This window comes from Loxodonta africana, chromosome 2, assembly GCF_030014295.1.
Source record: "Loxodonta africana isolate mLoxAfr1 chromosome 2, mLoxAfr1.hap2, whole genome shotgun sequence".
In the NCBI taxonomy this organism is placed as follows: domain Eukaryota; kingdom Metazoa; phylum Chordata; class Mammalia; order Proboscidea; family Elephantidae; genus Loxodonta; species Loxodonta africana.
In genome coordinates this window covers 153188029-153210461 of record NC_087343.1, presented here as the reverse complement: position 1 = coordinate 153210461, position 22433 = coordinate 153188029, and the positions used below count along the sequence as shown (strand labels likewise).

At 50.0% G+C, this 22433-nt stretch overlaps 1 protein-coding gene across 4 annotated transcripts; it reads right to left on the bottom strand.

The window, feature by feature from the left end:
- Nucleotides 1-588: 588 nt before the first annotated feature.
- Nucleotides 589-15335, bottom strand: SLC4A9 (solute carrier family 4 member 9). 4 transcript variants are annotated; one of them, XM_023549629.2, is made up of 22 exons: nucleotides 13762-15335; nucleotides 13683-13690; nucleotides 13255-13479; nucleotides 12857-12970; nucleotides 12383-12426; nucleotides 12076-12233; nucleotides 11712-11799; nucleotides 11365-11519; nucleotides 10854-10970; nucleotides 10519-10693; nucleotides 10245-10378; nucleotides 9798-10075; nucleotides 8665-8723; nucleotides 8248-8436; nucleotides 8005-8118; nucleotides 6659-6820; nucleotides 6332-6510; nucleotides 5541-5613; nucleotides 3773-3841; nucleotides 3357-3530; nucleotides 2592-2747; nucleotides 589-2215 (listed from the first exon to the last, which is right to left on the bottom strand). In XM_023549629.2, exons 1-22 carry the CDS (start codon nucleotides 13977-13979, stop codon nucleotides 2162-2164), a joined length of 2943 nt encoding a protein of 980 aa, XP_023405397.1. In that variant the 5' UTR covers nucleotides 13980-15335; the 3' UTR covers nucleotides 589-2161. The 4 variants fall into 4 exon arrangements, with proteins under 4 accessions (XP_023405397.1, XP_003404584.1, XP_010589424.1 ...); XM_003404536.3 differs by lacking the exon at nucleotides 13683-13690 and having other exon boundaries at nucleotides 13255-13415; XM_010591122.3 differs by lacking the exon at nucleotides 13683-13690 and having other exon boundaries at nucleotides 10519-10664; nucleotides 10858-10970; nucleotides 13255-13415.
- Between the last annotated feature and the right edge of the window lie 7098 nt (nucleotides 15336-22433).

Genomic DNA, 22433 nt, shown 5'->3' with positions numbered 1-22433 from the left:
TCCCATTTCAAAATTTCACACTTCTGTAGTGTTTTAATATTTTGTTATAATCGTGTTTACTTTTGTGATCAGAAAGAAAAGATGAATTTTACATGTGTAAAAACTGTTTCAAACAGAAGAATACTTATTCTGGAAAGAGGGACTTTTTATTCCCTTTGCAAGCACAAAAGAGTTCCCTGACAGCTTCTTGATTCTGTAAAAGAGAGTTTGTGAGGACAGAAAGCACAAAATGGGAAGGGTTTCTGGGCTCAGACCCCTTTAATTGGTAGATAGTGATTGAGGCCTGGTCAGTCCCTCTGGGTCACCAAACTTTCCTACCCACACAGCAAATCTGCTTGTCCCTATCATTCTCCACCCCCACTCAGGAGGGTGACCAAAGTCTTATCTAGCTGCCCGCCCCACCCCCCCCAGACATGCCCCATCGTTCTGGGTCCCCAGCAGACTGAGCATCTGGCAGTTAGGTCAAAGGCCAACACTGTTCTGACTTCCTGGGTACTTGATACCTGTGAATTGAGAGAAGACGTGGTGAGGCCAGAGCAAATGCTCGGGCACAGGAGGGCAGAGAACAGGGCAGAAAGGGGTGACAGAGGATAAGTGAAACCCAAGAGATCCTGCTCTGGGACAGCTGATGGATCCCCCCTTCTCCTGTTAACCCCAGTAGGGACTTTTGGGCTCCCTCTGGAGGGACTTGGAGAAGTGGGTGCTCTGTGGTCCAAAAGAGAGTTCAGTTTATCAGGGGCAAATAGTTTCAGGCTTTTGTATCTGTTATGCTCTCTGCCAGAAGGAGCCCTGCTGGCATACTGGTTAAGCTCTCAACTGCTAACCGAAACGTCGATGGTTCACGAACCCACCAGATGCTCCGTGGCAGAGATGTGACAAACCACTTCCATAAAGATTTAAAGCCTCGGAAACACTATGGAGCAGTTCTACTCTGTCCTATAGGGTCCTATGAGTTATAATCGACTTGATGGTAATGGGTTTGGTTTCGGTTTTGTTTTGTTTGGTGCCCTCTGCCTAAAACATCCTTCTTCCATCTCATGCTGGCTAGCTTCTATTAATTCTTCAGATTTCAAATTATGGACCAATTCCTCTTGAAAGGCTTCCTGAACTCCCACACTCCACCCTCACTAACTTCCAAGAAGGGGTTAGATGCCTCTCGGCTCCCACAGCCTGTGCTTCCCTCATATACCATTACCTGTTTATTTGTTTGACTCTCTCACTAGGATTCAAGCTTCCTGAGGTCAGGGACCATGATTGTCTTACTCAGCATTTATCTCTAGTACCTACATACTCACATGACTGAACCAAACCAAACCAAACCAAACCCAGTGCTGTCCAGTTGAATCCAATTTGTAGTGACCCCATCTGTTACAGAGTTGAACTGTGCTCCATATAGTTTTCTTGGCTGTAATCGTTACGAAAGCAGATCACCAGGCCTCTCTTCTGCAGTGTCACTGGGTGAGTTCACACCACCAACCTTTTGATTAGCAGCTGAGTGCAAACCACTTGTGCACATGACCAAACCAAACCTGTTCCCACGGAGTTGATTCTAACTCATAGCTACCTTATAGGACAGAGTAGAACTGCCCCATAGGGCTGGTGGATTCCAGCTGTCAACCTTTTGGTTAGCAGGTGAGCTCTTAACCACTGTGCCACCAGGGCTGGGCTCTCACATGACAGGTACTCATAATGTCTGAATATGGATGAATAAAAAAAATGAATAAGTAGCAGAAAGGGCAAGTGACAGAGGATCCCTCCACTTGTCTGGAGTGTGGTTCTCCACAGCCTATGCGAGGAGACTCTGGGACAATGGGAAGGAGGACCGGGCTCTATCCTTCCTCCGTTTCCTATTCCTTTCTTCCCCTTCTTTTGCCATGGCACCTCACCGCTCCAAGCTCCACATTCCCGTGTAGTGTGAGCTTGAGCTCCCTCTACTGGTCAGACTTCAGAACCGCAGGAAGCCAAGCCTAGGTACCCATTGCTTGTTTCACTCTTGCCCTCTGAAGAGACCTTTCTACCCCTAGCTCCACTCCAGGGTTCAAGAGGAACTGGAGTGTGAAGAGAAAACAGGGCTGGTCTACATACTGGATGTTTCCAGGTCTGACACCAGGAACACTCCTTTCACACCCTCACCTCATGCTCAGCTTCCTGGGTTCTCCAGCTAATTCACAGAGATGTTGATTTCTGGAGCCTTTGGCTGATACATCAGGTCCGACTGTGGAAGAGTAATTCCAGGTGGGATGGAAATAGATGGACAGAAAGAGACAAACAGAGAGTGACAGAAATACAAACCCACAGAGAGACAAAGACATAGATGAGATGAGAAAGACAACCCACAAGGGTGTATCCCCAGCCCTTTTCCATCCCCATTGACTCATAGTAAACCAGGACCCCAGCCCTATGAAGAAAGATTTCCCTCACCCCATCAGTCTGCCTATGTCAACAGGGGGATAAGGAGGGTGATCGTGTTAGATCTTTAGGCTTAATGGAAATATATTTGGACTTCAGGGCAGTTTCTGGACTACTCTGATGCCCAAGACAGCTCTCCCACCCCCACCCCATCCCCTGAAAGAGCCTAGCCTGGTGCTCACATCCTCGCTGTCACTTCCACTGAGTGAATGCTCTGGCTCCAGCCCCTTCTCAGGGATGCTCCGCTCCCCCTCTGGCATCAGCTGATCCAGCCAAAGAAGTTCTTGTGGTGAGAAGATCCACTCCAGTGCTTTTCGGACCCCCACTAGGCCCAGCAACTGCAGGAAAAGAAACAGCCCAGGGCTGTCAGCAGCAGCAGCAGGAACATCAACAATAGCTAAATTTATTGAGCACTTGCTATGTGCTAGGCTTTGCATTATTTCACTGAATGCTAACACAGTCCTATGAGTTAGACATAATTATTATTTCCATTGTACAGAAAAGGAAACTGATGCCCAGAGAGATTAGTAACTTCCCAGAGGAAGCATGTTGGTCCTACTGCAAAGCCCATGGCTCTTAACCTCCTCAGTGAGTAAGAACAAGGCCAGAAACTACCTGTGTTATCACCTCACTCAGTAACTAAAGTGTCAGCGTTGCCTCTCCCAGGGCCTCAGTTTCCTTCTGGGCTTTGTATCCCTAGCATGTGGTTGATCAGCCCAAAGTGGTTGGGATGGAGGTCAATCAGGTATTTCATCTGTGGGCATCCCTTGCCCATCTTTCTTTGTGTTAGGATTCCCAACCAGGGTACAGCCAGGGCAAGTGAGAAAGGAGAGATAGATTTTTCCTTTTGTGAAGGCTTTGGCCACTCTTCCAGGGTCAGAGTCTCCCAGGACCCCTCAGGATACCTACAGAGGTAGGACCCATCCCCCAACCCCACCCCAAATCACCATGAGGGGGAAGATGATGGCTGCAGGGGTAGACTTGATTGTCCAAAGCAGACCCAGGCAGGCAAGCTGGATGGCCGTGAAGAGGTGGACTCTGCTCAAAGGCACATGCCGCAAGAGCAGCAGGTCCGGCTGGTGTTTTGCTGGCATCAACAAGAGCTGCACCCTCTTGGTGAACTGGGAACAAGAGCAGGAGGCAAACAGAGTGCTCAGGTAGCTTGAAGGGTGTCACTGTTAGCGATTCCAGCCCAGAAGGTTCCCATGCCCCTCTCCCCACCCAGAGTGTGGCAGCAGAGTCTCTGTGCCCAGGAGAGACAGGAAAGGAGTATAGGAGGGCAATCGGCAAGTGCAGGCAGGAGGTACCCGCAGGGAAGAAAAGGAAGAGGACTTGGGCTTCTAGGTGATTTTGATGGGCTCACCTGGATGCTGCTAAGTGCTGCCACCCCCATGTACAAGAAGATACCATAAAGCACAGGCATTGGGATGAACTGTTAAGAAGAAATAGAGAGTTGACAAAGGAGTTTGTCTCTGCTAGCCACCCAGATGCTCCACCTTAGGCACCAACTCCATCCTTCTTGCCTCGGAGCCTGCCCAGGCCTTTCCTTTCTTTTCTCACTTTGCATGTCTGATCTCATTGTATTCTTAAATCAATCAGATGAGGCAAGTTCTATCACTGTCTCCATTGAACAGATGGGGAAGTTAAATTTCAGAGACTAAGTAACTTGCCCATTACCTGGCCTACCTCTCCAATCTTGTCTATCACAGTTCGTTCTACTGCCTTTGCTCCTGTTATACCGGCCTCCTTTCATGCCCTCCACATGCCTGGGCTGGTTCCTACCTCTAGCAAGGCCTTTCGCTTTGCTATTTCCCTCTGCCTAAAATGCCCTTCCCCCAGACCTTTGCATGGTCAGTTTCTTCTCATTACTCATGCTTCATCTCATGACACCCAGAAGGGCCTTCTCTGACCACCCAATCTAAAGTAGACCCCTGCAGGCATCTTAATCACTTTACCCTCCTTTATTTTTCATAGAAGTTATCACTGCCTGGAATTATCCTATTTTCTTGTTTTAATTTTTTTTTTTTTTTTTAAATGTGTCTCCTTTCGCTGGACTGTAAGTAAGGATGGGGACACGGTCTCTTTTGATCAGCACTCTGTCACGTTTGACTACTAGCCGAAGGGTTGGTAGTTCAAACACATCCGGGGCACCTTGGAAGACAGGCCTGGCAATCTTCTTCCGAAAGGTCACAGCCTTGAAAACTCTATGGAGCAGTTCTACTCTGGACACATGGGGTTGCTATGGGTCAGAATTAACTCTATGGCAACCAACAACGGTAACCTGGAACCAACTCAGTACCTGGAGCAGTGCTTGGCATACGGTTTAGGCTCAGTAAATATCTGCTGAATGAGAGTCACCTAGCTAGTAAGTGGCTGATCAGGTTCATCTGGTTCTTTCTACTACTCCACTCTCACCCTACTTCCGTGACCTTTCCCTCCACTAACCTCTTGTCATCTTGCCAGTGACTCTTGTCTGACATTCTCCACATCCTCCTTGACTGCTTTGCTGCCTCAGCTTGTTGAACATGTCTGCTATTACTTGGTACTTAACTTTTGTCTGTGTGTGCATGTGTGTGTGTGTTGCTGGCAGGGGCTTGGCTGCATATTCCTTTTCAGTGCTCCCCCCCCCCACACACAGACACACACACTTCTCCCAGGTGTCTAGCAGAGACTTGCACACAGCAGGTGTTCTGTAAACATCTGGTGAGGGAGAAGTGAGGGCTTTTTGCCTCAAAGTTTTTCTGGGGTGTGATGCTCAGACTCTGAGTCTAAAGCTTGTTGGGAGGCTGAAGCAAGGCTAGTGCTCTGTCCCTAGAGGGTGGTGGTGGTGGCCTTGCTCCACTGGGTGAAAAACTCACTGGATAAGAGTTGGGTCTTCAGACAGATCTAAGTTCAAAGACTTGTTCACTTGGTGGGCTCTAGGAAGTTACTTAGCCTCCTTAACCTTTAGGTTCCTCATTTGTGAAGTACATGCACCTCCCAGGGTTGGTGTGAGGAGTAAATGAGACCATGTATGCAGAAAACTTAACACAGTACCTGGCATACAGCTAGTGCTCAACCAATGTCACTTCTTCCTATATTTATAATTATCACTGCACTGACCCTGACCCTGGCCTGTCTAACAAAGATACCTTGAGGATAGGTGCCAGGAAGATGGAAACTCCTGTAAGAATGAACACCACCAGGCCCGTCAGCCTCTGTTCCCTGTGGGGAGAGGGGGGAGCTAGCCAGGGTCCCAGACAGCACCTGGGGTACCCAGGCTGGAGACCGACCTGGGAAGACACCATTACAGATCCTGGCAGCAGGAGGGAACTAGAGGGATCCCCAGTAGTTTACCTGGCAGGGAGAGGGCCTTAGCTTGGTGTGAAAAGTGAGCGGAGAGGGGTGGGCAGGGCACTTCAATATGAGAGTCCCAGGACTCTTCGTTGGCCCAGGCTCGTATCATTCTTGTTTTTATTTTAATGGGAAATTAGAAATCTTTACACCGCCATAAAGACTCACATACACAATTTAAAAAGTTGATTTCACATGCTTCAGACAGTGAGATTATGTTTCCAATTGTTACAAAATTGTGTGATGGGTTACTTTGTGTCATCAACCATGCACTTCCACATTGAGGGGATTATTAGGTGGCACCTCACCCTCGATCTCAGCCCTGGCTGCCTCCACCCTTAGATCACCGATGCCCCTTTTGAGGCCCCTCCCTAGCCCCCATAGCCAGGCCCTGGAGAGGAGGAGAGGGGACGATCTGACTCAGCCATCTCAGAGCCCAGAACCCACAGCAATGCTGTGCTCTTGGGCAGTGAGAGAGGCCTCTGGAGTCACCAGCTTAAGAATTTAAGCTACCAAAAGAACTGCCTTGTACCCCACTACCCCACCTTGCTGCCTCTCCTCACTCCAGCCTCCTGAATACGAGCCTTACCTGATGCCCAGGAAGGGGGGGTGCTCCCCAGGGGCACAGGCTTTGCTCTCCCTCCGAAGACTGTCCATGTGGGCCAAGGAGATGACAGTGGCCGAGACATACCAGGGCAACCCAAGTGCTGAGGTGAGCAGTATCAACATAGCCACACAGAAGAGGTCCAGGTGGAAGCCAGCCCCTTTCTGCAGGTAGTGGTGGAGGCAATGAGGATGAAGCTAGCCCAGGCCTGGGCTTTCTCTCACCTGGGGTGGGAGAGGAGGAGCCAGGACCCCACCCTGGAGCTTCTGCCCCTTGGTCTAAGAGTCTGGGGCCTTACCTGGCAGGCCTTACCTGCAGTTGATACTCTGTGCGGTTGAGGATGACCGCTGTGATCTGCTGGTCCATGAAGATGAGAATAGACAACAGTAGGGCAGGCAGGGCTGCTGCCAAGCTCAGCCACCAGGGGTTAGCTCCAAAGGGTGACACCAGCCAGTTACGCCCAGAGAGGGTGGGCTGGGGGACAGTGGTCCATGGACAGGTTGGAGAGGGTCTCCCAAGAGTGCCTCCTCACCCACACACTCCAGCCCTAGCATTCTCCTACAAACCCACCCTGCCAAGACATGATACTAGGTCATAACAGTGTATTTGTGTGTGTGTTTGCGTGTGTATGTGTGTGCGCCTACAAGCGCATGGTTCAAACATCCCATTGCTGTAAATGAGGGCAGAAGGAAGGGGACAAGCCTAGGGGCTGAGCTGGAGCTGGGGGCTCTGAATTTTGGTTCTCAAGATCCCACCCTCCCTGGAAAATGACAAGGAGGAAGAGACCTCCCCACACTTCTTGGCATACAGAGACCTCCTCCCTAGGCACCAACCCCACTATCCAGGGTGGGGCAACTCAGGTTCAGACCTGCCTTGGTCTGGGGCAGGGGCAGGGCTGGGTGTGTCTGCATCTGCTGTGATTATAAGCGTCAGTGTAGGGGTGGGGGCCCAGTTGCTGCCTCTGGTTCTGAGCCCCTGGGGCTTCCACCCTGCTCTCCTGTCCTGGGGGAAGCTGGAGGAGAGGCCAAGTCTGGGAATCTGTGCTAAGCCTTGTACTGCGCACTGTCTGCCCGGGGAGAGAGCTCCAGCCAGAACTTCACGTGGTCAGAGCAGGTGTTGGGGGTACTAAGAACAGAGTGGGGAGTAGTGGAGTGGTTAGGGCCAGGCCAAAGATAGGGAGATCCCATAACAACAATAGCTGACATTTATTGAGGGATTGGTATACCACAGGATCTGTGATAAGTGCTTTACACTATGATCTTCTGTAAACCTCAGAACAACCTATGGAGTAAGCACTATTGTTAGCTCATTTTCATATTATAGACAAAGAAATTGAGGCCCAGAAATGTGGATTAACTTTTCTAGGGTCGCACAGCTAGGAAGTGGCAGAGCTGGAACTCAAACCCAGTGCCAGCTGACTAGACCCATGCTCTTAACCACTTACTTATAATAGCATGTATTCTGTGCATAGCACCTTACTTAATCCTCATAACAACTCTGTGAGGCCAATGCTATTACTATTCCTATTTTATGGGCGAGGAAACTGAAGCTTATAGTAGTAAAAGTGGGATGGGATGTAAACATCTTCCTCCCCAAGGGTCCTGCTTGCTAGCCCTGTCTTCCTCTCTGCCCTCCCACCCCCAACTTCCAGCTCTCACCTTGAACTCTCTGGGCACCATGAGCTTTGGTGTGGCTAGGCCCAGGAAAGCATCCAGGCCACAGCCCAACAGGATGGCCAAAACCGAGTTGAAGTCACCGAGCACTTTACGTACCTGGCCACACAATGGACACTCAGCCAGAGTGGGGCCCACCAATCCCTTCCCTCTACACCTTTCCCATTCACAGAGAAGGCCCAAGGCCATGAGCTGGGCCTCTCCCACAGAAATAGAGAGGACACTCACCACAGAGGGGAAGAAGCGGCTGGTCTTAATATGCTTGAGGGCCACGGCAAAGAGGAAGGAGATAAGGAAGAGGAGGAGGGAGAAGAAGGCGATGTCTGGGACCGTATGACAGCTGGGGCCACGAGGGTGGCCTCCCAACTGGGCACACTCAGATGGGGGCAGCAACGATGCATTGACCAGGCCTAGGTCCTGTATGGAGGGGTGGTCAGGGATGGTGGTCATGGCAGTGGAATGAACATCCTGCTTTCCTGGGGCCTACCTAATGGGGAGGGGGACCCACTGAGATGCCAGAAGCCCAGGCTGGGAGTTCTCCAGCCGTAGGAAATGGCTGAGCTTATGAGGGGTTCTCTATCCTATGGGCTGGGAAGATCCAAGAACCACTGAATTCTTTGTCCTTCACCCTTCCCAGACTCTCACCATGCTTAAGATGTTATCGGTATCTTTTAACCTTGTCTTTGTCCATTGAGACTCATTTCCTGGAAGTAGAGAAGAATTCAGGTATATGTCCCTTGCCCTTGGAACCTTCTCCAGCCCCACAGAAGCCTAATCTGAGAGAACCAGAGGATTTTGGGCTCTGACTGATCTACCTGCTGAATCCATTTCTACCAAGTCTATGATCTTTAGAACATTCCTTTGTGCCCCACCTCCTCAAATTCTCTACCCATTTGTATCCCTGGTGCCCGTACAGGACCTGGCAGTGTAGATGCTCAGCAAATGTTGGATGAATGGATACGCGCACTGACTTGTTAGATTTACAAATCTGTGTGTTTCCCCCAGGGCCAGAACTGATCTTGTTCATGCTTAGCGTAGGGGCTGGCACGTGTTAGAGGGAACACTTCTTCCCCAGATCTGTTCTCCCAGTATTTCAAGTGTAATACTCCAAGCCTGACTGGGAGAAGGAGCTGGTGTGCCTGGCCCCGACCCTTCCTTTCCCCTCTTTTGGGAGTAAGCTACCTGCATGGTGCATTTAGCTCTGCCTCTTTGGGGCAAGACCGTCTCCACCCAAGGCTGCCATGACTGGGTGGGTGTTGTTGTGTGCCATCAAGTCAATTCCAATTCATAGCAACCCTATAGGACAGAGTAGAACTGCCCATAGAGTTTCCCAGGCTGTAATCTTTACAGAAGCAGACTGTCACATCTTTTTCCCATGAGTAGATAATGGGTTGGAACAACTGACCTTTCAGTTAGCAGCCAAGCACTTAACCATTGTGCCACCAGGGCTCCTGACAGGGTGGCTAAGTCTATCTAATTTTGGTTTTATCATTAGGAAACCCATTCACCCACTGATATATATAGTCCCTGATCTTCTATAGGGCTGTCAGTAATAAAGAAGATATTGGGTCTCCATCTGCCTACACCATTGTCTTAGTTCTCAACTGATTCAGAATCTGAATGGAAGAGTGCTGTTGGTTATTGGATCCCTTCAAAGACCTCAACAGCCTTGAGTAAGTACTCGGCATTTTGCTGAATGTAACCCAGAATGGAGAGTGAGGGGGATGACCCTTCCCCCTCCTGCACCTTCTCCCACCCAGCCAGTTTCCCTCATCCACCTCCTGGGCCTGGGAACTCGCAGAGGCAGCCATAGGCAATGGACCCTGCTAGGCCAGGGCCAGGTCTTTGGATGGGATAGGCATGGGCCAAGCTCAGCATTTTGCCCACGGCATCATAGATGAAGATGAGGCTGATGAGGGCACAGAAGCCTTCCTCGGTGAAGCGGGTGAAGTAGCGCACTAGCACACTGGCCTCTGTGGCCACCAGCACCAGGCAAAAGGTGGACACCCAGATACCCACCCACAGGCGGAAGGGTAGGTAGTCCAAGCCGTAATCTCTGGGGAGTGGGAGATAGGCAAGGCTCAGCAGGGCTGTTCTGCTGCCCACCTATCCCAGGTTAGGTGCCCCTCAAACCAAACGAACTCCCACCCTCCCCTACTGACCCAGCCAGGACCAGGTGAGGGCATAACTAGTGAGGGTCTGGTGAGGTGGGGGAACCCTCCTACCTGCTGAAGGAGAAGAGCAGGCGCTCAAAGACCAGCACTGGCCCAGTGCTGCTCAGGATGGTGAGGGGCTGGCCTGCCAGCAGGCAGAAGGCAGCTCCAGCCACCGCCGTACCTAGGAAATTTTCCAGCACCCCCTGAAAGGCGACAGGGGCTTAGCACAGGACCCTGGGAGGGGAACCCAAGCTTCTGGGGGCCCTCTCCAACCCACCCATAGTTCTACGGAAATGCAAGGGCTGGACGCCAAAGCTTGCACCCCACAGGTAGCTCCACCCACCTGGGCACCGTCGGTGGCGTCTCCCAGCAACCCCCCAAAAGTAATGGCGTTGGTGACCGTGGCCAGGTAAATGTAGAGTATGGCTGAGAAGCACTGAGGGTGCAGGGCGTCCAAGAAATCGCTGGGGTACCACAAGGCCTTCCGGCGCACGTCCTGGACAAGGCCCCCAAACAGCCTCCCACCCATGGGTCGTCAGTGATCCAAGTTCCCAGACACCCATCTACTTTCCCTGTACCCCAGCGAGCCCGTGCCACAGTAAGCACACACCTCTGAGCCACTGTGACTCCTCCCCCACCCAGGAGCCCAACCCTTGCTCTCACCCCAGCTCGCCTCACCTGCCAGTCCGCAGTAACTCCGGGTTGGGCGGGGGCGGCCCATGGCCGCGCCTGTCCTCAGCCGGGGCCCCCTGTGGGGCGGAGGGGTCCTTGACCTTCCGCAGTTGTGAGAGCGGTCTCAGCAGAAGGGAAAACCCAAGTTAGCTGAGGATCGCAAACCAGTCCGCGACTGGGCGCCGGAGTTCCTGACGCCCTGCCCCCTGGCGGCTGCTCGCGTCTCTGCCGGCGAGGGCCGTCGCTCTGACCGAGGAGACACAGCCTCTCGTCAAGGAGGTCCGGGTCATATTGTGCCCTTCTTATAGACGGGAAAGCCAGGCTCGGGTAAAGGGAGGCACTCTTTCAAGATCTCACAGCGAGAGAGCATCGGAGCAGGACTCAGAGTGAGGTCGGCCTGTCTCCGGATCCGAAGATAGGTCCCTATTCCTTTCCTGAGATCCATGCCCCTCCCCAACAGTAGAACTAGACCCAGGACCTGTAGGGAAGTATCTGTATGGGATGATGCCCCGGGTACCTTTTATGCTGAGAGGGCAGGTATTTGGGCGGGGGAATCCGGGCTGTCAGATCCCACCGACCTGGGGGGAGCACTGTCGCCTCCTTCAGGAAGGCATCCAGGGCCGTCAGAAGGTCATGGACGTTGCTGACCCGACGAGCTGACCGCTGGAATTGCTGGGGAAAGGGGCACAGTGCAGATCTGGACCCTTACATGTACTTTCTCAGTCTCTAACACACAAGTCACACAGGCAGACAAGTCACTCAAGCCTTCATTCATGCTTGCATTCATCCATTCATTCATTCAGTGAGTCTCTGTTGAAGAGACTCACACAAGCTTATGTACACACACATGCCTGCCCAGCTCACCAGGTCACTGAGGAGGACTGCAGCTGCCCGGCCCAGCTCATGGTAGCCCCGTCCCAGCACTGGGGGGCCGAGCAGAAGGCAGAAAAATCTGAGGAGGGAACCAGGCCCCAGAAAGGGTCAGAAGCTGCTTTCCTACAAGGCAGCCCTGAACTCTGAGGCTCAGCTCTGGTCTCCTGGTCCAACCCCCATACACATGCTCACTTAAACACCTGCTTTTCAGCTCAGACCACTGCCCCCTCAACAGACTCCTGAGCACCATTCCCCATCACCCCCAGAGAACTGGACTCAGAGACCCAAAGCCTCCTCCCAAGTAAGGCCCTTCTTCTGGGCTCCAGGCTCCCTGCCTTCCCTTCAGCAGCCTCACCTGCTGGGGAGGGGCACCTCAGTGAGGGTCCCCAGCACCACTGGATCCCGAAGCCGCACAAACGCCCCTAGCGGCTGTGACAGGAAGCCCAGCTCTCCGGCCAGCACAGCCCCTGCCTCAGTCCCTGGAGGCAGCTTCTTTCTCAGGGGGTTCTGATGCTGGGTGGAGGTTCAGGAAGACACAGATGATGAGAGACTATTTGGGGAGGGGACATTGGTAGGATCTTGGCTGATAAGAAGTCAAATGGAGGGTGGGCCTCTTAATCCCTGACCCCTCTCCCAGCTGTGGCCAAGGATGGAACACAAACCTGTTCCTTCTCATCAAGAGAAGTCTCTCTTGGGTGAGCAGATCCTACAAGACAGGATTATGCAGTGATTAATTAAGAGCACAGGCTTTGCGGGTGGACCCACCAGGGCTCCCTGACCAGCTTTGCCACGGATAGGCTATGTGACCTTGGACAAACCCTTCCTCTCTCTCTGGGCCTTAGTTTTCTCATCACTAAAATGGGCATAATAGTGGTACTATCTTACAGGGTGGTTGTGAAAATTAAATGAGATGCTGTGTGTAAAGCTCCTGGTACAGTGCCTAGACAAGTGCGTCCCTTCACAGAGCCATGACTGTTAGGGTTCCAGCCTCTCCATTCTTCTTCCACCACCATTATCCTTGGCTTTCCCTTGCCTGTTAGTCCTGGGATGAGGTCTGAGTGAGGCTGGGTCACTCCCGGTCTAAGAAGGTGCAGGGGAGATGTGGGGCCTTCCCACCCCTTGGAGGGGTCTCTCACCCCACCAGCGCCTGGTGCCTGTGGTCTGGATGTAGTGCTGTGGTCTCTGCAGCAATAAAGCCTGCAGCTGCCCTCTCAGCTCTGGGCTCAGAGACTCCACTCTGGTCACCTGCTCTGGGGAACAAATGTAAGGCTCAAATCCCCTTCTGAGGGCTCCCTGACCCCACAATCCCCCCTTCCCTCTCTTCCCCAGGCCCCTTTCCCTCTGGGAGTCCCAAGGAAGGCAGGGGCCAGTGAACTGGCTCCTCCACTCAGCTTTTTCATCTCCACCCTGTGACAGAGATGGACAATCCAAAGAGTGGGATGTAGTGGGCTCTAGAAGATTCCAAGGCTTTGGAGGAAGTCCTGGGGAAATGACCTAGCTGCCCAGGCCATCCCTGCAAAGGCTTCCTTCATACCTATGAGCTCTAGGAGGCTCTGAGCTGGACAGTCCAGCAGTATAAGGCCCTTGGCCAGCAGGCTGCGGAGCTTCTGGAGGCTGGGCAGCACCAGGGTGGGCACATGGGGGGCGCTCCACCGACCTGCACCCATCTCCAGCTTCTCCTCAAACAGCACCCACCTGTGAGGGAAGGGGGTGGGTGGTGTTATTGGGGGCATCACTCCCAGGTCCAGGAGCAGGGACCCTGGGGAGCCAGAGAAGGTAGGACAATGGGGGAGTCCTGGGCCCAGTGGTGCAGACTATGCCCCTCCCTGAGTAGTCACCCCTCATTTGGGTCTTGGGAGACACAAAACTAGATTGCAGGGAAGCTTGGGCATCATGATGGGTGAGGCCCTGAGATAAGAGAACACAGAGAGAAGTCCTGAATGGAGGTGGAGGGAGCCCCACAAGAGGAACTGGGAATCATGAAGGAGCCCTTACTGGGGAAGGAGAAGAACCCCATAAAGTTGGCCTGAATCCCACTCACCTGCCTGTCTCCCTCCACTCCAGAGCCTGGGGCCAGCCCAGCAGTTCATTCAGCTGAATGAAGAGCAGTGGGTCCTTGGGTACCCCCAGTTCTCTACTGCCTGTGTCTGAAGGGCCTTCAGGGCTGGGACCAGTGCTAAGGCTGATATCCAGCTGCCCTGCAGGAACATTTTCAGAAGCACTGGGAGCTTCAAACTCCTCCTGGCCTGGCAGCTTCATCTTGGTGAGGCTTGTACAGAATCTTGGGACTTGAGGTAGTCCTGGGTTCTGAAGCCAGGGGCTCTCTGTTTGGCTGCATTTATAATGCACCTCTCATTGCATAACAACAAAAACAGCAAGGCCTGCTTACTCCAGAGCAGACAAGGTCACCTCCTCCTCCTGCCTGCCACCCCCTCACCCCTGCTTAAGAGTGTTTTGTAAGGCCAACTTGGCCTTTCCCAGGCTCTCCAGAAATGCCCAATCTGGGGCCAAGGTGTGTATGTGCATTTCCTGTGGGATCAGGTCTGACCCCACTGTGTTGTGTGAAAACAGGAGTAAGTGGCTGGCCTGGGTCTGAGGGACACCACCCCCAGAATATACTGTCCCCTACCTTGTATCATATACAAACAACAAACACCGAGGATTGTTTTGGGTATCACCAACACAGCCCAGTGGTCACAGGCACATTCATTTGGACAAATAGGGACCCAGTAAATAACTAGTTCTATGGAAGCCAAGCAGGTTAAGGGAAGCAGCAGAGAGAGGCCCTGCCCATTCAGTGATGGGAAGTGAAGGCAGCTCATGGTGAACACAATGCCTGAGTCTTAAACTCCTGAGTCAATGATAATTCCCCAATTTAGCTTCGTTCTTGGGGTCTGCTCCTCTCAGTCCCCCAATAAGGACAGAGGATCCAGCTGCAGGTTGTATGTGAAGGATTCCTGAGATAAATGAGCAAAGGAGAATTTGGTCTACTAGCAAGTCCTCTTGCTTCTATCTTCAAACTATACCAGGATCTAACCACATCTCCCAACCTCCGGCACCACGACCCTGATCCAAGTCACCATCATTTTCAACCTGAATTGTTTCAATAGCCTTCTAGACTCTTGCAATAATCTCCTTGCTTCCACTTTTCCTCCATTCCCTCAAAGTCCATTCTCCACACAGCAGCCATAGGGGTCCTTATAAAAGGCAATCAAGCCACATTACTCTTCTGCTCAGAATTCACCAAACACATTCCTATTACTCCTAGAAGCAGGTCCCTAGGTGATGCAAATGGTTTGTGCTCAATTGCTAATCTAAAAGTTGGTGGTTCGAACCTACCCAGCAGTATCACAGAGGAAGGTCTGGTGATCTGCTTTCATTAAAGTTACAGCCAAGAAACCCCTATGCAGCAGTTGTACTCTGCAACACATAGGGTTGCTACGAGTCAGAACCTCGTTGAGTCAATTAACAACAACTCCTAGAAGAAATGTCAGCCTCTTGGCATGGCCTGCAGAATCCATAGTCTGACCCCAGCCCACCTCTGATCACATCTCATACCATTCTTCCTCACACATTCCTTTCTAGCTACACTGGCTCTGTTCCTGCCTGGGGGGGGGGGGGGGGGGTGGTCTTTGCAGCAGCCTCTTCCTCTACCAGGAATGCTTTTGCCCCAGACCCTCATATGACTGGCTCCCTGTTACATACGTCTCATTTCAGAGGTCACGTGCTCAAGGAAACCTTCCTTTTCCATTCTCTCCTAAGTTCTTGCCGTGAGTCACTCTCTATCACATTTCTCTGTTTTATTTTCTTCCTAGTTACTCTGACATACATGGGGTCACCGTGAGTTGGAATGGATGTGAAGGCAACTAACAACAATTGTCACTACTAGTAACTACCGTATTTATTTGTTTATCCTTTATTGCCTGCCCCTCCCCCCCCGAAACACGCTGAAATGTACTGTCCACAGAGTAGGTATCTTATCTGTCTTCTTTGCCACTGGCCCTAGAGCAGTGCCTGGCACTTGGCTCTTAGTGGTGCTCAATAAATACTTGTTCAATGAGTGCATAGAAAAGGTGGGGGTGGGAGTGGGAAGGGAGCTGCACTTCTCCTGGAGGCCACACGAGGGTGCACCTCCCCGAAGACCAGATTGCTGGGGCCCCTCCGCTGGGCCAAGCTTCAGCATTTTTCCCGGAGCCCAGACTTGACAGGAAGCCAAGGTGGTGAGATGGCAGGGAAGTGTCCTTGATTCTCTGCCTTGCCGTGGCCTACCAAGGATTGGCCTGGTGAAGAGGTGGGGGCACAACAGGGGGATGGGGAAGGGAAAACCAATCAGGCTTATCTGAATGTGGGTCAAATCCCCACTGGATACCAGGGACTTCAGAGGTGGGACCCAGGCCAGCCCTCCCCACCAACCTGTGGTCTGGACTTAGACTTGCTTCAAGTCCAAGGAGGCCGCAGGGCAGGAGTTAGAGGAGTGAGTCATTACAAAGTCTGAGAGGGAGGTTGGTTTCAGTCCCAGGAGGAGTAGAAACTGGCCTGAGGCCTGAGAGGGCAAGTAACCTCTATGACCATCACCACCCCCGTTCAAGAATGTGCCTCAACCTTAAGGGAAAGTCACTCAAGGGAACTGAGGAGGATGGGGAGCACTGGCTTGGCATGCACTCCCCACCAAAATTTGAAGAATCTGCCCTTCCCTGCTCTATGACCCCAACTATCCTGGCTCCCAGGGCTGCCTGCAATAGAAGGCCACCATGCCTCCACCCTCCCCACACCTCTATGCTACACACATTTCACATCCTGGGCTCTGAGGGCCCTGAGCTTGGCAGGTTGGTGAGGGACGTGAGTGGGAACCCCAGGCCCTGCAGTGGGCATGAACTACCTCCCAGACAGGGCCCAGTGAAGGTGTGTTGTGTGGGCGATCAGGCCAGTTGTGGGCACTGGAAAAAACCCTGGCTTGGCAGTCCAAAGGCTGGGCTGTCATTGAGCAACACTCTTCCTCCCCCCTCCCCGCCCCCAGCTTCAGTTTTCATACCCATAAACTGAGAGAGTTGGGGTAAATGATTTGCAAGGTCTAGGCAAAACATACAGAGCTAGACACTGAAGTGGAGGGAGTGATCAGGTCATGAACATCAGGCTGCCTGCATGTAAAACCCTGGCGTGGTCACTGTCTAGTGGGAAAGAGATTTATCTTAGTTGAGTGTAAGTGTTCTTATCTACAAAATGAGAATAATGAAGGTGCCCACTTCACTTCATAGGCTTCATTCAATGAGATAACGCATATAAAATAGGCCTGGTACATAGTAAGCACAATGAAAGGAGGCAATTATCGTTATATCACAAGGAGTAGAGGCGTTCCCAGCATGGAGAGGAGAAGAACTACCATAGACTGAAATGCCAATTGGGTCCAACCACTGTGCTAGGCACATTATCTTATGTAATCCTTACAACAAGTTTTTTTTTTTTTTAATTTTTAAACTTTGAAATAATTATAAACTCACAAGAAGTTGCAAAAACAATACAGAGGGTCCCATCATACCCATTATCCAGCTTCCCCCAGTGTTAACATCTTACATAACAATAATATAATATCAAAACCAGGGAACTGACACAAGCACAATACTGTTAACTATAGACCTTATTCAGACTTCACCAGCTTTTCCATGTGCTTGTTTGTGCATAGTTTCATTAAATTTTATCACATGCATAGATTCATTTACAACAAACTTTTAAGTGATTTAAAACACTTTTTGGAGGAAAAGCAAGGAAGGAAGACATGGATTTTGGAGCCAGACCATAAAATTTTGAGCCCTGACTCTGCCTTGCTGGTTATGTGTCTTTGGGCAAATTGCTCAACTTCCTTAAGCTTTGGTTTTCTCACCTATAAAATGAGGATGATAATATTGTCTTCCTCAGAGGGCTGTTGTGAGAATTAAATGAGATAATGTATGTAAAGTGCTTAGAAAAATGCCTAAAATGTAGTGAGCACTCAATACATTTAAGCTATTTTGTTAAAAAAGCACATTTTGAAAACTGACTTAGTATATATAAATAATTCATGTTTGTTATAGAAAAAAACAGAAAATGACCATAAGAGTAAAAAAAAAAAAAAAGATAAAGAAATTATTCATAACACCATTACCCGGAAATGTTGTTGTTGTTGTCGTTAGGTGCCACCGAGTCAATTCCAACTCATAGTGACCCTATGCACAAGAGAAAGAAACACTGCCCGGTCCTGCACCATCCCCACAATTGTTGTTATGCTTGAGCCCATTGTTCCAGCCACTGTGTCAATCCACCTCACTGAGGATCTTCTTCTTTTCCCTGACCCTGTACTTTGCCAAGCATGATGTCCTTCTCCAGGGACTGATCCCTCCTGACAACATGTCCAAAGTATGTAAGATGCAGTCTCACCATCCTTGCTTCTAAGAAGCATTCTGGCTGTCCTTCTTCCAAGACAGATTTGTTTCGTACCCAGAAATAATCACTGTTAATAATTTTTAATAATTTTACTCACAATAAAATGTTGAGGTAGATTTCATTATTCCCACTTACTAGTGAGAACACCAATGTTCAGAAAGGTTAACCAATTTGCCATGGTCACTGAGCTTGTGAGCAGGCAACAAAGATTTAACGCATACTCTTGCCTCCAGGAGCTCACAGCTAGGGGAAGCAGACAGGTGCATGAGAACATCAGTCCAAGGAGGACTGGGATAACTAGCAACTGCTGAGCACTGAACTCTTGCTACATCCTAGGCACTGCCTGAGCACTTTGCAGACTGTTTCAGTGAGTCCTCACAGTAGCACTTTGATGTAGGTATGATTCCATTTCTGAAGGAGCAAACTGAGGCTCAGAGAGGTGCCTTGCCCAAGGTCAGAGCTAGGGGCTGTGGACCCAGGGTTCAAAAGGAGTCTGATGCCTCAGCCTGAGCTTCAACTTCCCTGCTTTGAATCCAGACAATGTGCTAGGGGAGTGTATGTGGAGGAAGAGTCTTTCCACTGGGAGCTTTGGGCTTCTCTGACCCCAGAGCTGGGTTGCCATTTCCTGACCCGACCTTAACCCCAAACCACCAAGATCCAGCCAAGACTTGGGGGTGGAGGGTCCGACAGCTGGCTGGAGCTTGCTTCTATTTCTCATAGCACCCACACCCCATCTGGAGTCAAGGGGTGGAAGCCTTTGAAGTAGAAGAGGAAGGGGCAACCAAAAGATGGAATCTGAAGGGCAGGACCACCTGAGCCCAACATAAAGGGCTTTGACTCAGGCTTTCAGGCCCCTCTGATGTAGACTTCCAGACTCAGGAAGTGCTGGGAGGAAAACTACAGGTACATGATTTTTTTAGTTTCATGTTTATTTATACTTTCCCTATTTCCAGAAAAGATTTAAAGGTGACTTGCAACAAAAGACATAGATACAAGAAATTATATAAAGAATGATTAAAGAGCCCCATGATGAAACCAAATGGAGAAGAAAGAAATAATTGTCCACAAAAAGCAGGACCATGGATAATCATTGCGACTGAGCGCCAAAACTTCACTGTGAACTTCCTGGCAGTAGAGGCAAGAAGGGAACACATGCATTCCGCATCTGCCATTATCTAATAAAAAGAAGTACCAATACCACATAGTCTCCCAAGAGCCAAAATTCCAAACAGTAAACTCCAAGAGGAATTTATTACATGGGGCCTTATATGGAATAGATAGTATCTAGAACAGCACTTTAACAAAAGATAAAGAAAGGCTTTTCACATGGGTATCTCTTGTATCACTGGTTCTCAACTCCTTCGGCGTATTTCCTTTTGATAACAGATAAGTTTTTAACACTCCTTTAGCATCCTGAAACGAAATTCACAGATACTCTATCTGCACATTACTCTTTAAAACAACCAATACCCTAATTAAAAAAAAAGATAAAGTGATTAAAAATAAAGTACAGTTGGCCCTCCTTATACGTGGGTTCCACATCCGTGGATTCAACCAACCACAGATGGTTTGTTTGAGCATTGTTTGCCTTCTGTCTTGCTCATTTGCTATTTGTGTTGTGTGCACCCTTTTTTGTGTGTGTGTCATAATTCCCTAAATAATACAATATAACAACTACTTACATTGCATTTACACTCTATTAGGTATTATAAGTAATCTAGAGATGATTTAAAGTATGTGGGAAGATGTGTGTAGGTTGCATGAAAACACTACACCATTTTATATAAGGGACTTGAGCATCTGTGGATTTTGGGATTGCTCCTGGAACCAATCCCCTGCGGATACCAAGGGACGACTGTAATACATATTCAATATGCAAGTGCTTGGTCACATTCATCTAAAAATGTCAAATACGAAGCCCATTGCTTACACCTACACAGAATTACCTTGAATGTGACAGTTATACAGGCACGTTGTATTGACAACTCTAAACCCACTGCCGTCAAATCGATTCGGACTCATATTGACCCTACAGAACAGAGTAGAACTGCCCCATAGAGTTTCCAAGGAGTGGCTGGTGAATTTGAACTGCCGACCTTTTGGTTAGCAGCCGAGCTCTTAACCACTGGGTCACCAGGGCTCATTTGACAACTCTAATACTACCAAAATGAAACAATTCCCACTAATTTCATTCCTAGAAAAGTCGTGCAAACACTTTTTATATTTTTGTGTGTGTTGGAGATCTTTCTATACTCAATTGTAATCAAGTGTTTCACCTATATGAATGATTGGCGGCGCACTCAAAAGCCGTGTGGAAGTGTGGAAGGTGAGGCAGTTACTGTGTGAGACTGACTCTCTTTCCCCTCCCTGAAATGCCAGTTTAAAAAAAAAAAAGAAAACACATACACATTGCTATCAGGTCAATTTCAACCCATAGTGACCCTATAGGACAGAGTAAAACTGCTTCATAGGGTTTCTAGGGCTGTAATCTTCATAGAAGCAGACTGCCAATCTTTCTCCTGTGGAGCAGCTGGTGGGTTCAAACCGGCTGACCTTTCTGTTAACAGCTGAGCACTTAACCACTGTGCCACCAGGGCTCCAATCAGTGACAGTCAAAAACTCCCCCACAAACTTTTAGAATGTCCCCTAGGGGGCAGTGCCTCCTTCTTTGAGAGCCGTTGTCTTAGATCAACTCTATTACAAAAAAAGAGTAAATGGGTAATGCTGAATTGTAGCTCTGTGACCACATTTCTTAAGAGGAACTGAATTTATATGTCCCTGGTACAGAACGGGATCTGACCCCATTCCAAGGCTGAGTACTGGAGAAGTTAATAATAGCAGCGACCTGTTTATATAGGGTTTTCCATTTTACCATACGCTTTCAGAGATGCTGTCTCCTTCAATTGTCACAAGTAGCTAAGTTTTTTCTCCCATTTATAGATGAAGAAGCTGGGGTACAGAGAGAAAAAATTACCATAGCCTGCAGGTCAAAGCCAAACCCAACCCACTGCTGTTGAGTCGATGCTGACTCATAAAGACCCTGTAAGTCAGAGTAGAACTGTCCCATTGGATTTCCAAAGCTATAAATCTTTAGGGAAGTAGATTGCCACATCCTTCTCCCATGGAACGGCTGGTGGGTTCAAACCACTAACCTTTTGGCTAGTAACCTAGTGCTTAACCACTGTGTCACCCGGGGCCCTGCAGATCAGACATTGTCAATTGTCATAGAATTGTCTCAGCAAGCCTTTGGATGGCAGCTTGACAGCAAATAATTCACGATGGACGTCACTGGCCAGTGCCTGAATATAGAACAATTGTTTCAACATGGAAATGGACCCAGAAATGGAGGTGGGTAGCTTGGAATCCAGGCCTGATCCAGGCTCATGATGAATGCCCGTTCTTCCACATCTTCCAGGGGTGCGGGAGATCCCTGACTCCCCCACCCCAGACTCCTCCCTTCCTCATCCATTCCTATTCCTAATCCTATTCAAATGGATCCTGGTCCCAAACAATCAGACATCAGAGCCTGTCCATTCCTGGGTGTGCATGAAGCCTTATTTGACACTATCTCCAGGTGCCTGTAGCCACTGTAGGAGGTGGGAAGGGACTTCAAAGGGAGGCCTGAGTTCAAATTCAGCTGCACTCTCCAAAACTGCCTGATCAGCTGTCTCAGAATGGGGATGGGTAGTGAAGGGGATGAGAGAAGCCAGCCTGGGACAAGCCCTCACCCTGAGCTTCCAAACTGGATAACTCTGGGCTGAGCTTGGAAACCTTGGTGGTGTAGTGTTTAAGGGCTATGGCTGCTAACCAAAAGGTCAGCAGTTTGAATCCGCCAAGCGCTCTTTGGAAACTCCATGGGACAGCTCTGCTCTGTCCTATAGGGTCACTATGAGTTGGAATTGACTTGATGGCAACGGGTTTCGTTTTTTGGTTTGGGCTGAGCTCAGGGTCACTTGATACTGGAAGTCCTTCAACGGAGGCTCCCCTCCCCTAACCATCTCTTCACACTCAGCTTTCTTCCCTCTTTCCAGCCCAGCACAGCTCTTGGTCTGCTTAGGACTCGCACTTTTCCTGGTCGGAATAGAAGGAGAAGGCAGCTAAAGCAGATGGAACATACAGAGCAGCACATGGCTTCTCTCTGAGCTCTGAGCCAGACTTGCTTTCTTGGAGGGAGGTTTCTAAAACTCCCGTGGCCTCACAGATCCACCACCTCCCTCCCAGCAGGAATGGGCCACTGCAACTCCGTGGGTGGCTGGCCCATGATAAAAGTAGCATCTTATTTAAGTGCTCATTAAA

Excerpts from the sequence above, each read along its gene's own strand:
- SLC4A9 (XM_023549629.2), bottom strand. The coding sequence starts at position 13,979 with ATGAAGCTGCCAGGCCAGGAGGAGTTTGAAGCTCCCAGTGCTTCTGAA. Across the intron at positions 8,437-8,664 it reads CCGATAACATCTTAAGCATG|GACCTAGGCCTGGTCAATGC; the intron begins GTGAGAGTCTGG and ends CCCTCCATACAG. Across the intron at positions 8,119-8,247 it reads GCCGCTTCTTCCCCTCTGTG|GTACGTAAAGTGCTCGGTGA; the intron begins GTGAGTGTCCTC and ends TTGTGTGGCCAG.